The sequence below is a fragment of the Cervus elaphus genome, chromosome 21 (genome assembly GCF_910594005.1).
Source record: "Cervus elaphus chromosome 21, mCerEla1.1, whole genome shotgun sequence".
Taxonomy (NCBI): Eukaryota; Metazoa; Chordata; class Mammalia; order Artiodactyla; family Cervidae; genus Cervus; species Cervus elaphus.
Genome location: NC_057835.1, coordinates 47,757,648 through 47,772,931, shown reverse-complemented (window position 1 = coordinate 47,772,931; position 15,284 = coordinate 47,757,648). Strand labels below are relative to the sequence as shown.

General features: G+C 39.6%; 1 protein-coding gene across 3 annotated transcripts in view; it reads left to right on the top strand.

The window, feature by feature from the left end:
• The window catches only part of COLEC10 (collectin subfamily member 10), a 124,118-nt gene that overhangs the window by 33,079 nt on the left and 75,755 nt on the right, over positions 1-15,284 (top strand). The window contains exons 2-3 of one of the 3 annotated variants that reach the window (XM_043879265.1): positions 10,788-10,875; positions 11,423-11,518. In XM_043879265.1, the coding sequence (XP_043735200.1) occupies positions 10,833-10,875; positions 11,423-11,518 (139 nt within the window). In that variant the 5' untranslated portion in view covers positions 10,788-10,832. Of the gene's footprint in view, positions 1-6,246; positions 6,369-10,787; positions 10,876-11,422; positions 11,519-15,284 lie in introns of those variants that run through there. The other 2 variants (XM_043879266.1, XM_043879267.1) reach the window with 2 other exon arrangements.

Sequence of the window (15,284 nt, the reverse complement as noted above, 5' to 3'; positions counted from 1 at the left end):
TTGGGCTCCAAAATCACTGCAGATGGTGACTGCAGTCTGAAATTAAAGGACACTTGCTCCTTGGAAGAAAAACTATGACAAACCTAGACAGCATGTTAAAAAGCAGAGACATTACTTTGCCAACAAAGGTCTGTCTAGTCAAAGCTATGTTTTTTCCAGTAGTCATGTATGGATGTGAGAGTTGGACCATAAAGAAAGCTGAGCACCAAAGAATTGGTGCTTTTGAACTGTGGTGTTGGAGAAGACTCTTGAAAGTCCCTTGGCCTCTCAAGGAGAGTCAAACCAATAAATCCTAAAGGAAATAAATCAGGAATATTCATTGGAAGGACTGATGCTGAAGCTGAAGCTCCAATTCTTTGGCCACCTGATGCAAAGAACTGACTCATTGGAAAAGACCCTGATGCTGGGAAACTTTGAAGGTGGGAGGAGAAGGGGACGATAAAGGATGAGATGGTTGGATGGCATCACCGACTCAATGGACATGAGTTTGAGCAAGCTCCTGGAGTTGGTGATGGACAGGGAAGCCTGGCGTGCTGCAGTCCATGGGGTCACAAAGAGTCAGACAGGACTGAGCGACTGAACTGAACTGAATTGGGATGGGCTTTCAGAACTTTTTCAAGCTTGGGAGGGACTTTATAACCCTGCTTCTGCCAATTATTGGTTGTAAGTTTCCCCTGTGCTGTGTGCTGTGCTGAGTTGCTCGGTTGTGTTCAACTCTTTGGGACCCCTGCTAGGCTCTTCTGTCCATGGGGATTCTGCAGGCAAGAATACTGGAGTGGGTTGCCATGCCCTCTCCAGGGGATCTTCCCAACCCAGGGATCGAACCCAGGTCTCCCACATTGCAGGCAGATTCTTTACCATCTGAGCCACCAGGGAAGCCTAGGCCTCCCCTGCAAAAGATATGGCTTTGAGCAATGTGGCTCTTTTCCCTTAGTGGGACTGGGAGCTGAGGGCTGTCCAGTAGCAATACTGCCAGCCATTATAGCCATATGTTCTGTTCCTAAAGGGAACAGGAAGTCTTGGCATAGCCTCACAGTTTGCATTACAGTAGCTCTATATCTATCCTTAGGGAAGTTATTTAAATTTTCTATGTCTCACTTTCTATAACTATAATGAGAATAATGATAATACCTACCACATGTTTTTGTGATGGCTTAAGATTTTATCTGGCACATAGTAAGTGCCTGGTAAAATCAGGTATTGTTTAAATTCCATAACCACTCAACACAGCTAAAGAAATAAACATGCTACAGGGCTAAATTCAATAGATTGCCAGACTGTAAGTGTGCCCACATTCAATCCATGAATTCTATTGATCCTTTGCTTTAAATATCCTACTAGTGATGTGTTCTCCAGTCCCAACAATATTCCTTCCCTAGTTCAGATCCTTATTTGCTATTGTCTAGACTGATATCTTTGCTCTCAATCTATCTCCTTCTTAAAAAATCCTTTAGAGATAGCTAATGCGGCCTGGCATGCTGTGATTCATGGGGTCGCAAAGAGTCAGACATGGCTGAGTGACTGAGCTGAACTGTATGATCTTTTATACAAATTAAAATACAATTATTTGGAGTATCATAAAATCCCATTTCCGATAAGATGAAGTAGAAGTTTCTTAGATGGACAATCTCATTGTCTATTGCCACTTCCTTACATGTAGCTCTGGCTTGTCTGGTGGCTCAGACAGTAAAAAATCTGCCTGCAATGCAGAAGATCTGGCTTCTATTCTCGGGTCAGGAAACTCCCTTGGAGGAGGCCATGGCAACCCACTCCAGTATTCTTGCCTGGAGAATTTCATAGACAGAGGAACCTGGTAGCCTACAGTCCATGGGGTCGAACAGAGTTGTTGGACACAACTGAGCGACTAACACTAACTATATGTAACTCATTTCCCAGCAATAGCTAATTAATTTTATTGACGTATAGTTGATTTACAATGTTGTGCTAATTACTTTTAACTCTGGGACCTTAACCAATTGTTTTGTGAGTTTAACTTCTCTCCACAGCTAAAATCTCTTCTAGGAAGCTATCTCTGCCTCAAATACATGAGTGCAGAAAAACACACAGGTCTTTCTTTCTCTGTCAGTGGAAAAATTACTTTCTCTCTCCTCTATGTTATCCTGCCTTCTCTATCAGCCTCTGGATTAAAGTACTTCACATTACTGTCCATAGTATCATATGATGAGCCCTGAGATTGGACAGTCCTAGGTTTAAATCCTAATTCAACCCTTATTAGTGAAGTGATCTTGAACCAATTATACCCCTGATTTCCTTGGCTTACCCTGGAAGTTCCTTGTCAAGATTAAATAAGAAAATGTGTACAAAATGCACCAAGTATGTTCATAGTATTAATAGATATGAGTACTAATGTGGTTACCTGCATGTCTCCTCCATTTAATTATAAGCTCCTCAAGAGAAGGAGCTTGTCTTATACATCTTTGTTTGCTTGACATCTAGGAGAGTATCTGGCGCATTAAATGAATAACTGCTGGATACACGGCTAAGGCAAAAGTTTGATATGTATCATATATCATACTGAAATTTCACAGTGGTGTAAAGGACAGACTTTTGGAAAAAGTGAAATGTCAAGTGTATGACACAGAAACTTAAGGCATTGTTATCTCTATTTTAAAATGAGAATGCTCCACAGTCTTCTTTTTGAGATAGTGGAAGTAATTTCAAAGGTCAATTCATATGTGGTCTTGTCATCTCAGGTAGATAAACATTATTTTTTTCCTGATGACAGTAATAAAAGTCACAGTAACTAATTATTGGTAGTGTGGTATTCATTCATTCATTCAAAAATTATTTGAATGTTAATAATACTAGGTACAAACAATAAAAGATAAACAAGGGCAAATCTCTGAGCATCAATTTCTATCACTAAGATAGACGTAATAATAGTAGTTCCTTCATTGGGGTTATTGGGAGAATCAAATAAGTCAATATGTATAATGAGCTTAGAATAAGTCTTGGCACATAAGCAGTACTCATTATATAATTGTTTTGAAGTTTTTGAGAAAATATGGTCCTTTCCATCAATACATTGCCAGACAAGATCATCTAACACAAAGCCTATTTTACAATAAAGTGTTGAATATCTTAAAAAAAAGAATACATTGCCAGAAAACTCTGAACATGTGAAAGCATGCCTATGAAATTGATCATACTTCATATTAAATACAATGACTACCCTACCACTCATGCACAATTCTGAGTTATTGTGTACAAAAGTATTTATAATTATTCATCCTGTATTTTATATGAAGCTTTCAAAATTCCACTGATGACTCTGGGATGGAAGGATGGAAGTTGTGAGAGAGCATCACATCATGTTGGGTTCTAACCATCACAGATGGAAACCATATTTAAAGGTCCAGTGTATTCTTTGGAAAGAAAGACAGAGGGTGGTGCCAGGGTTGCATCATATTCCAGACCAGATTAAAGGTCTCTGGAGTTGTGGTTGTGCACACCCTGTTTTATGGTTGTGAGTATTCACTCCACTGCCAATGGCACATGGAGCTTCATCCAGCCTTCCATCTCTAAAATGTGTAAGCTAAATGCAATAACACATAGCAATAACTAATTATCAATCACAAGGGTCTGGGAGGTTCTCACTCATGAAAACTAATCAATTGAGTGCTCACTCTCTGCCAGATATTAGGATAGACATGAAGGTACCAATAAGAAAAAAACACTCTCTAGCCAGGAAATTTCCAATTAGTGGAGGAACGAGACAAGTAAAAAATTCCAAAACAGTATAATAATAGAGGCATATGAAATTCACAGCAATGAGACCTGGGGAGTGAGGTCTGTTAAATACAGAGGAAGCTGCCTACAGGGAGGAATAACCTGAGCTGAGTTTTGAAGAGTAAAAAGAAGTTAATCATTAAACTAGATAGTGTCATGAGAAGAGCATGATTAGAAGAAAGGCCAGAAATCTTTAGCATGTTTGGAAAACTACAAGTATTTCAGCATTTGAGGTCAAAATAGTTGGGAATTGAGGCTGAAGAGGGCTCTTTTGTCTTGTATGTCTTGTGGCAGAGTTTAGGCTTTTTTCTGTGGACAGTTGGGGTCCATGAATGTTTTTTGACAAAACAGAAAGATGATCTTTGTTTTGTTTTGTTTTAGAGTGATACCTCTGGCTGTAGCATGGAAAATGGGGAGCCAGGAGCAATAGGAGATTCTTAAATAATTCAAATGATAAATGATGGTCAACATTTATGTCATTATGATGAAGATGGAGCAATGGGGTAGACTATATACGGATAAGAGTAATAAGAATTACAAGATTAAGTCACTGATTAGCTTGAAGTGTGGGATGAAAATGTAGAAAAGTAGTAGTTGAAGAAGATCATGCAACATTGTACGTCAACTTTATACCAATTAAAATTAATTTAAAAAGGAAAAGATCACCATATTTCTGACATAGCAAATCAATTAGTGAATAGTGATGCTGATGACTGGTCATGGGACATGCAGTTGAAGGAGATAGTTAAAGGAGATAAAAGCAAAACCATTTACAGAGGGACTTCCCATTCTCACATGTCTTACTGCAGACCTTTTCTCCTTGATCAGTTAGAAGTTAATCCAAAAGAAGTGTAAATAGGAAGAGAAATTGTGTATTATATATGTTACATTATGTGCATGCATGCTCAGTTGCCTCAGTCTGACTCTGCAATACCTTGGACTATAGTCCACCAGACTCCTTTGTCCATGGGATTTTCCAAGAGTGAAAATGCTGGAGTGGGTTGCCATGCCCTCCTCCAGGGATTTGACCCAGGAATCAAACTTGCATCTTCTGCTTTGCAGGTGGATTCTTTACCCACTGAGCCACCTGGGAAGCCCATATTACATTATATTTGACCTTAATTCAACTTACAATGACAATTGAGCATTCATAGAGGGTAAATGTAATTTAAAAACCCATATGTGTATCACATCTTAGAGAACAGACTTTGACTTGAGAACATTATATTAATGATGATGATGATAACATATTAACTTGGCACTTACCATGTATCAAGCACAGCATTAACCTCTTCACAGTCATCACAGAACAAACCTATAAGACAAGTACCATTGTTCCCACTTTACAGATGGGAAAATTTGAGATTTAGAGAGTTTGCTTGCCCACTGTTAAGAAGCTAGCTAGGATTCAAAATAAAGTCCTCTCATGTTGTGGAATGAGCAGAGGGTCAGAAATTCAGAAATTTGGTTTAGAATCCTAATTTAGCTATTTATTGGCAAGGCAGTAGTCATGCCACCCTTCGTCTGTAAAATATGAGTTGAGGGATGGGTTGCTAGGGCAGGGAGAAATTGGAAAACTTGAAATTAAAGACCTCTGTAGCCCCTTCAAGCTTTGTGTTCTGTGGTTTGGACTGTATAATGGACTATTCATCCTGAGAGTGACTCTGAGCTCAAAGGGATATGGTAACTGATCAGCACAATCTACCGAGAGGGCAGGCACGTCACCAAAAGGAACGCATGCCATTGCCCAATCAGTGTGGCCGTTGGTTTAATCCTTGCATTTATTAAAAGCCCTTTCCAAGATTCCCGTGGCTGTGGTTTTGTACTCAGCCTGAGACAGTACTTGGATTATTGCCCTTTTGTTCATAGGCAAAGAAGTGAGAGGAATTTCTCTGGAAAAGGAAAATCTCATTCTCTTGTAAACAAAGGTCTTCTCGGCCATGGCCTGTGTTTTAAAACAATTCAGAAAGGGATTTTTTTTTTTTTATATTTCAATATTTTATTCTGATCATATCTTGTGTTGAAATATATTACACAGAAAGATACTTTTGTTCATTATTTTGTACTAACTGAGAGAGAAAGGTGTCCTCAGTATCTCCTTGTCTCTTATGCTCTAACTAGTAATATCACCTTTTTTTTCCTCTTTATTTTATACTGAGGTGTAGCTGATTAACAATGTTGTGAGAGTTCCAGGTGAACAGTGAAGGGACTCAGTCACATATATGTGTATCCATTCTCCCCCAAACTGCCCTCCCATCCAGGCTGCCACATAACCCTGAGCAGAGTTCCCTCTGCTCCACAGTAGGTCTTTGTTGGTTATCCATTTTAAATATAGCAGTGTGTACACGTCGATCCCAAACTCCTTAACTGTCCCTCCCCGCCACCCACCCCCCACCTCAGCAACCATAAGTTCATTTTCTAAGTCTGTGAGTCTCCAGAAAGGGACTTTTTGTGATGCATTTGCTTGAATTTTGTCATCTCTCTTTCACTTTGTAGTTCTGTTGCCCAAATATGGAACAATAAAAACCCCTCTCAGTAGAGGTTTGGAGAGTCTGAATATTTCCAGGAAAACCCATAGAAGGGTCTTTTTCAAGCCACAGATAGGGGCAGAAAAGTAGGTGAGTAGAACTATCAGAAGTTTCTAACTTTGGTTTTTTAACATTGGGATATGTACTGCTGTTTCATTTTGGCGGCAGGAGAGTTATTGGGTCTTTTGGGTAAGTCACTTTCTTTAGAGATAAAATGGTGGCCAATTTGGTGATTTAAAGCTCTGCAATGTTAGTCCTGCTATCCTCCAGTAGTACTAAGCTCTAACTATAAAGTTAGGGCTTCCCAGGTGGCACAGTGGTAAAGAATCTGCCTGTCAATGCAGGAGATGCAAGAATTGCCTGTTGGATCATTGGGTTGGGATGATCTGCTGGAGTAGGAAATGTCAACCCACTCTAGTACTCTTGCCTGGAAAATTCCATGGGCAGAGGAGTCTGGCAAGCTATAGTCCATGGGATCGCAAGGAATTGGACATGACTGAGTGACTAAGCATGCAAAAAAAAAAAAAAAAAGTTAATCCTGTTCTTGGGATTTAGAAGAAAAGACATGTACACTGAAAACAAGCACTGGCTCTGCCATTTATTAGCTATGTCAATCCCAGATAATATTCTTGAACTTCCACTTCTCATTTGTAAAATAAGAATCAAAATCTTTATTTCAAAGATTATCATGAGGTTGAAAGGCAATAATACATGTAATGTACTTAGTCCAGTGCGTGGCTATAGTTTAATAGATGAGAACTAATTGCAATAGGAAAGACTAGTATTTTGAGTTCAGTTCAGTTCAGTCACTCAGTCGTGTCCAACTCTTTGCAAGCCCATGAACCGCAGCACGCCAGACCTCCCTGTCCATCACCAACTCCCGGAGTCCACCCAAATCCATGTCCATTGAGTCGGTGATGCCATCCAACCATCTCATCCTCTGTTGTCCCCTTCTTCTCCTGCCCTCAATCTTTCCCAGCATCAGGGTCTTTTCAAATGAGTCAGCTCTTCACATCAGGTGGCCAAAGTACTGGAGTTTCAGTTTCAGCATCAGTCCTTCCAAAGAATATTCAGGACTGATCTCCTTTAGGATGGACTGGTTGGATCTCCTTGCAGTCCAAGGGACTCTCAAGAGTCTTCTCCAACACCACAGTTCAAAAGCATCAATTCTTCGGTGCTCAGCTTTCTTTATAGTCCAACTCTCACAGAGTTAGCAGAATACTAATAATATAGTATTCCCTGTTCATTGGGCAAGATCTCCTACAAAATATTTTCTTTAACCTTGTTTATTTAGCCTCTTTGCAGCACACATGAGGAACAATCACAGCAGAAACTGTGTCAATAAGCAAGCAGAATGGAAAATAATTAATGTAATGTGCTTGCGTGCATGGAAGTCTCTATCAGAAATTATAATGCTCATGATCTGTATTCTCCTAGAATGAAATTAAAGCTCACAATGGCTTTGTATGTGCATTAGCTATTATTTTGTACTTTCAGGAATATTTGCTATCTCTAGTTTGTTGTGATTATTTGTGAAAAGCAGAAACAGGAAGAAGAGATATGAAACTGTGCTGGATTAATAACAGTGCCCAAGGCATGGACAGAATATTATTGTACTTCACACAAAAATAGGGTGACCCAGCTGAGCTCAGATATCAAACCTATCTGTACCCAGGAGGATGTTAATTTTCAGTGAAAACTCTTGGATAGATGCCAATAAATTCTGGGAAAAGGAAATAATATTATACAGACTCCTTCTCTGAGATCTTTGATGTCCAGAGAGAAACCCTTTTTGAAAAGACAATTATTTTCTCCTTTGGCTCATCTTTGAGGATTGCTGCAGCTGGGTCATTTTGTACCCAAAGACCACCACAAAGTTCAGAGAGTGTAGGAGGGGCCTTCCCATTAAATCTTTGGTCAACCATTCACATTTTCCAAAAGTTAGTTGACAATTACAAGGTTTGGGGACTTTCAGTTATAATTGTATTGCAAAAATAATAAGAGAGGAACCAGGCAGAGGTTATGTTAACAGGCCCTTGGTGGCTGTCAAGGACATGTGGTTCAGCCTTTGAAGTCAGTTTCAATACATTTTCATGTGAAATAAGTGGGGTAAAATGTTGCCATTTCAGATTTCACAAGTAATATTGTTTAATGTACTGATGTTGTTTCTTGTAAATTTGTTTTAGGGAGCTATTTTATTTCCTCTGACTACTATTTCAGAACTCCTCTATTAAGTGAAGCAAAACAGGGGGTTGAAATTACATCTCTATTTCTGTTTTTATGTTACTTAAAAAAATTAATTCAAGCCCTTGTTGTTTTCTTTTTGAATAAAACAGATACAAAAAGCTAAAAGAATGTCAAGTAACAGTCTTGTTTCCCTAGTCTCTCTTCATATCCCTTTCAAAATTTCTTTTTTTATACGTCCAAAAAAATACAAAACCAAATTTTATGTGTAGACCCACTCATGTAGCAGATACACTATATTGTGTATTTTACCCAAATAGAAATATAAAATACTATAGAGTACTTTGATTTCTCTCTTAACATTTCTTGGAGACATTTCAATATTATTATATATAGATCTTTGCATTCTTTTTAGTATTTGCAAGTCATTCTATTGTTTGAATGTACCATAATATATCTAACCAGTGATTTCTGTATCTTGTTATTACAAATACTACTGTAATGGACAGGATAAATTCCTTACATGGCATTTCTTGGATCAGTGCATCTTGTTTTGACAGATTAATAAAGTTCCTACTAAGAGTATGTGTGAGTGCTTGTTTTAGGCAGGTATTCTATTGTCTGTGTGTGTCTTCCTCTATACCAGGTTGAGGGTGTGGTATCAATCGATGTAAGCAGAATAAGTAAATAAAGAATAGAAACTTGGATACAACAAAGGTGTTAGTCAGGGTCCCACCAGGGAACAGAACACCCACTCAAATGAGAATAATTTAAGGATGAGTCATTTACAAAGAACTGTTTATAATGATGCAAGTGGATAGACGGGAAACCCATGGAATCATGCAGTAATCTTCAGGTGGTAAATAGTGGCTGAGTTACCACCTCTGAGGCATAATGGAGAGAGGAGGGAGCAGACATTGGACTTCAAGGGAAGTCACATAGAGAAGTTCACCTTGAGAGGAGTTGTACATGGCCTTATGTTGAGGGCCAAGGCATCATGAGGGTCCCCTTTCCCACAGTTTCCTGGGGGCAGGGGTCCCATTGGCTTAGCGAAGCAGAAGCCAAAGCCCATGCTCTTCAATGGGGTCCATACCAGTCAATTTCTCAATGCAAACAGGATGGTTATAAAGGATGAAGACTATAGCAGCTTCCCACTAGCTATCTATTTTATACATGATAGTGTATACAAGTCAAGGAAGCTCAGCATGGTGCTCTGTGATGATCTAGAGGGATGGAGTTGGGGGCGTGGGAGGGAGGTTCTAGAGGAAGGGGATATATGTGTACTTATAGTTGTTTGATGGTGGTGTACAGCAGAAATGAACACAACACTGTAAAGCAATTATACTCTAATTAAAAAAATATCCTATGACAAACCTTAAAGGCAAAGAATATTAAAAAAGAATGGATATATATATGTATATATATAATAACCAAATCACTTTGCTGTATAACAGGAGTTAGCAACAACTGTAAACAGCGTAAGTTGAACAATTGTAATTTACAATGAACAATTGTAAATTATTTACAGCATTGTTAAAATTAACATTTGTAAACAATTTACAACATTGTAAATCAACTATACTTCAAAAAAAATAAATTTGCAAAAGAGTGAAAAATAGATCTGAATAGGGCAGAAAATTAAAATCACCCCAACATAAAGATGATTTCTATCACTCCTGATTTCCAGAATGACTCATCCCAAACCAGATAAGGACCTATACAACCTGAGCACATATCTAAGGGCAGAGTCTTTTTTTTTGTAAAGTATATCTCCTTATTAACCTTATTTTATTTTGTGAGTCATCTGCAGGGAGGGACCATATCTAACTTATTCATCACACTTTTAGCAGAGCCCAGAACAGTGCCTGGCACCGATGAAGCACGTAATAACTAGTTATTGGGCAAATAAATGCCAGAAAAAAAGGATCTTATTTCTGAACTTGACATTTTATAATGTTATTTATGCCAATTTCTTCATTTTATTTTCCTATGACTGGTGGTGGGAAATTCTCTTCTAGAGAATAGTGGGGCTCTCCTGCTTTCACGAGAGGCCAACCCTAGAATTGAAGTCACACCAGCGTGGTTCTTCCTGTATGGTTAGTTCCAGGGTACAGGGTTTCACTCACACACAGAGCACGTGTATGTGTGCATAGCTGCTCGGTCGTGTCCGACTCTTTTCCACCCCTGTGGACTATAGCCCGCCAGGCTCCTCTGTGCATGGGATTCTCTACGAAAGAATCCTGGAGTGGGCTGCCATGCCCTCCTCCAGGGGATCTTCCCCACCCAGCGATCAAACCCTCATCTCCTCTGTCTCTTGCATTGCAGGCAGATTCTTCACCGGATGAGCCATCAGGGAAGCCCACACAGAGCATGGTTGACGGGAATAATTACAGACATATAAACAGCATTCGAGGTGATGGGAGGTTTCCATTCCTACTCTTTCCAAAGTATTTTTTCCCCTTCAGGTTTATTGAGATTAAATTGACAAACAAGATTGTGTATATTTAACAAGTACAATGAGATGACTTGGGACATTGTTACCACAGTCAAATTAATTGACACAATTCATCACCTTCCATAGTTACTATAGTTACCACAATGTCCATTAGCTCCTCAATCCTCAAAGGGTTCTGAACTCTCAATTGATCATCTCAAACATCTGTTCACAGTATGAACTTCCTTGGTAGAGATTTCTTTTGCCCCTGTACATCTAGATTATTATTCTTGGAAATCTTTGAATATAATTGACACTCATTCCATTAAAGCTGTGATCACATTGAACTGTATTTTTTTCCTGTTGAATGACTTTGTTAAACATAAATTTTGTTGTCTAGCTGCCTGAAGTTTCAGACCCTGCCTTTTTCATCATGAAATCCACAGCATGAATCTCGGCACTTAATAGATGCTCAATAATTAGAAGCTGAATTTGTTCAGGTCAACATTCTTCTTTCCTTTTCTAGGCTCTTCTGGACACATTCCTAGACTTTGGAGATACAGCAAGAAAGTTGATTCTCACTCTTTTCTGCTACTGAACAGAGAGCATGAAAATAACCATGGTAAGACAGGATAAACTTGGGCTTTAATATGAGACCAACCATAGCTCACATCACAGTTTTGCCATTTCTAGCTTGATAACCTTGAGTTATCAACTTCTTGAGTTATTCAGCTTCTCTGAGGTTACTGAGAGAATGTAATAAGTTTATGTACACAGTAAATTCACTGACAGGAAGAAATACTAGCTTCCCTGCTTCTATCACCCTCTTTTCCCTTAAGGGCCCCCAAAACTGTGCTCTGGTTAAAGTCAAATGATGGGACAGTGGATTCAAATGGGGGCATTTAAAGACCTTCTTGTAATTTTAGAAAAATTCATGGTGTGATGGGAATCAACATTCTTCCATTTAACTTTCCTTTCCATGAGATGTTGAAACTTAATCCTAGTATTGCTTACTTCTATGTGTTTATTTTTTGGCCACACCACACAGCATGAGGGATCTTAGTTCCCCAGCCAGGGCTCAAACCCATGCTCCCTGCAGTGGAAGCTCAGGTCTTAACCACTGGACCACCAGGGAAGTCCCAATCTTAGTACTACATTAAAGGAACAACTGAACAAAATGCCATAGGAATTCATGTACATTCACTCCCCTCTTTTCTACATAAGCTGGTAAACTTGTTTTCAGTTCAGTTCAATTCAGTCACTCAGTACAACTCTTTGCGACCCAATGAACCACAGCACGCCAGGCCTCCCTGTCCATCACCAACTCCCGGAGTCCACCCAAACCCATGTCCATTGAGTCGGTGATGCCATCCAACCATCTCATCCTCTGTCGTCCCCTTCTTCTCCTGCCCTCAATCTTTCCCAGCATCAGGGTATTTTCCAATGAGTCAGCTCTTCACATCAGGTGGCCAAAGTATTGGAGTTTCAGCTTCAACATCAGTCCTTCCAAAGAGCACCCAGGACTGATCTCCTTTAGGAGGTATAATATTTGAATCAATGGATGTTTGTGTTGAAGTGATAGTGTTATACCCTCATTCTCATTCATTCATGAATCTTGTGATCCATCTTTGTGGGTCTTTAGATTAATCATTGATATTTTGTTCTTGAGTTAACCTGTCCACACAATTTAATAAACACACCAGGATTATTTCCCAACCTTATCAGATGATGCTAAATTAGCTTTCTTCGAGTTCTTTTCAGTTTTACATGACCATCTAAGTATTATATATAAAATTATAACATGAAAAATATAGTATACATTAAAATTATATTAAATGACACTATATGTAAAATTAAATATGTGCAATTGTAGCAGTCTCACTAATAGTATTAAGTTATATCCCCCAAATTCTGAAGGCTCAGGAGTCACCGTGTGTGGCATGCATAGTGTTGGCCCCCTGTGCCTGTTCGTCTTAATTGCCCCTCCTCTCACCATGCTCTCTCTGAAGCCTTTATTCCAGTCATGCAGACAGAACCTTCTTTTGGCTTCACCGAGGCTCACATTCACCAATTCCACTCACATTCCCAGGGTCAGTTCCCTCTGCTCACCTTTCAGCTTTCCACTTGAAGCAGCAGCTTCTACAGAGGCCATTCCTGACCCCTCCTAGCGTCACTCACCATGCCAGGTCATCCATAGCACACTGCCCTTCTAGTGGGTATTGCTTTCCCTTTCAATGTTAATGCAGACTTAACTTTCTTTTTTTTAATGTGATTTTTATTCTATCCTGGAGTATAGTTGATTTATAATGTTGTGTTAGTTTCAGATGTACAGCAAAGTGATTCAGTTATACAAATATATGTGATTTAACTTCCTGGCTCTTTCTTCATATGATAAGACCTCAGAGGAAAGGACCTGTGAGTTGTCTTATTTCTTGTCATATACCTGTTGTCTGGCATAGTGCATGATCCAGGTGTGCATGCATGTTACATCGCTTCATTCGCGTCTGACTCTTGGCGACCCCATGGACTATAGCCCCCTAGGCTCCTCTGTCCATGGGATTTCCCAGGCAAGAATACTGGAGTGGGTAGCCATTCCAATCTCCAGGGCATCTTCCCAACCCAAGGAACTATTCCAGGTCTCCTGCATTGCAGGCAGATTCTTTACCAATTTTACTCACCTCTATATCTATAAAACAAGAGATGGGGTTAGTGGACTTCTAAGAAATCTTCTGCGTCTGGCCCAGGCAGTATATATAATATTAAACTATCCGATGAATGGATTCTACTATTTTCTTCCTGGTAAATTGTGTTTCTTTATGACAACTCCAAGTCATGATGCACAAAACATCAGAAAGAAGAAAGCAGATACCAACCACAAAAATTACATCATTATTTAGGCTTTTTTTTTTTTTTTTTTTAGGCTTCTTAAATAAGCTATTATTTTGTTTTTGTTTTGAGGGACCTAGCATAGCAATAGTCTTAAAAGCAGACATTCTCGAAGGAGAAAAAGATGTTCTCGGTTCCTTAATATCTCATTGGCACATCAAGGTAGAAGATTAAACCATGTGAAGTGAAGTTTAGGATATGATCTAAGGGATATAGGTATCACAAAGGGAAGAGCAAAAGCCCATTCATCCTAGAGCACGTGGAGAGAAAGATGAAGGTCAACAGGAAGCATGTAGTGAAATACATCTGCTGTGGGTCTCTGTGGTTGTCATTGTTGTTTAGTCGCTAAGCCATGTCTGACTCTTTTGTGACCCCATGAACTGTAACCCGCGAGGCTCCTCTATCCATGGGATTCTTCAGGCAAGAATACCCGAGTGGGTTGCCATTTTCTACTCCAGGGTATCTTTCCAACCCAGGGATCGAACCCGAGTCTCTCATGTATCTTATGTCTTCCCAACTCAGGGATAGAACCTGAGTCTCTTATGTATCTGCATTGGCAGGCAACTTCCTTACCACTAAGTCACCAAGGAAGCCATGCTGTGGCATCTCTGCTTCGTTTAGATCCCTAACAAGAATTTCCATACTGATAAGGGATATATTAGTCAGATCCTCAGCAGGAAGATGTACATTCAAGGCTTTGAGCAAAGAAAATTTGATGAAAGGGCTATTTACAGACAGGTATGGACAGAATTAAAGGAACCAGTAAGAGATGAAGAAGCACCAAGGATTATCAACAGTGGGGAAGCATCAGAAAGGGGAGCTGGGTTTTGGGATCCACAAGAGGAAGAGTTTTAACTGTATGCAAGAGAGTCATTCAACAGGAGCTGTGACTATTGATACAAGAGAGAGCCAGTGTCAGACTCTGGCCCTACTGGGGGAGTGTGGAGGGAACACCTCCACTTCTCTCCTTCCCCACCTCCTGAACTCCAACTAAAGATGTGCAGCGACTTGGCAAATTCAAACCCAGAAACTAGAGGACAAGTGAGACTCTGGTCTGGTCTAAAAGGGACAGTGGGATTTTTTTTTTTTCCTGGATTTTCCCCCAGGATAAAATAATAGGGGCAGATAGAGAATAACTAACACAGAATAATTTCCAGGCACATGGGGTTGTACTTCGTGTGCCTGGACATAACCTGTGAAACTTCACAGTTAGTTTGGCACCATGTCAAAGGGCCATGCAAATCCTTGTCTGAGAGTGGACTTCTATGGGATTTGGCCCCTAACATGGATAGAGCCGGGTCTTAAACCTATTTGTCTTGCTCCCAAGCGCATGCTATTATCTACCAACTACCAACTATTTTTGGCTCCTGTTGTCAGATCCTCAGCAGACAATCTGCTGAAGCAGCATTTATTTTTTCCAGTCTAATCTCCCAATGATGGAGTACCATTTCATTTTTGTAGGAAAATCTGAAGGTGTATTTTTTTTTTTAAATGGCATTTCC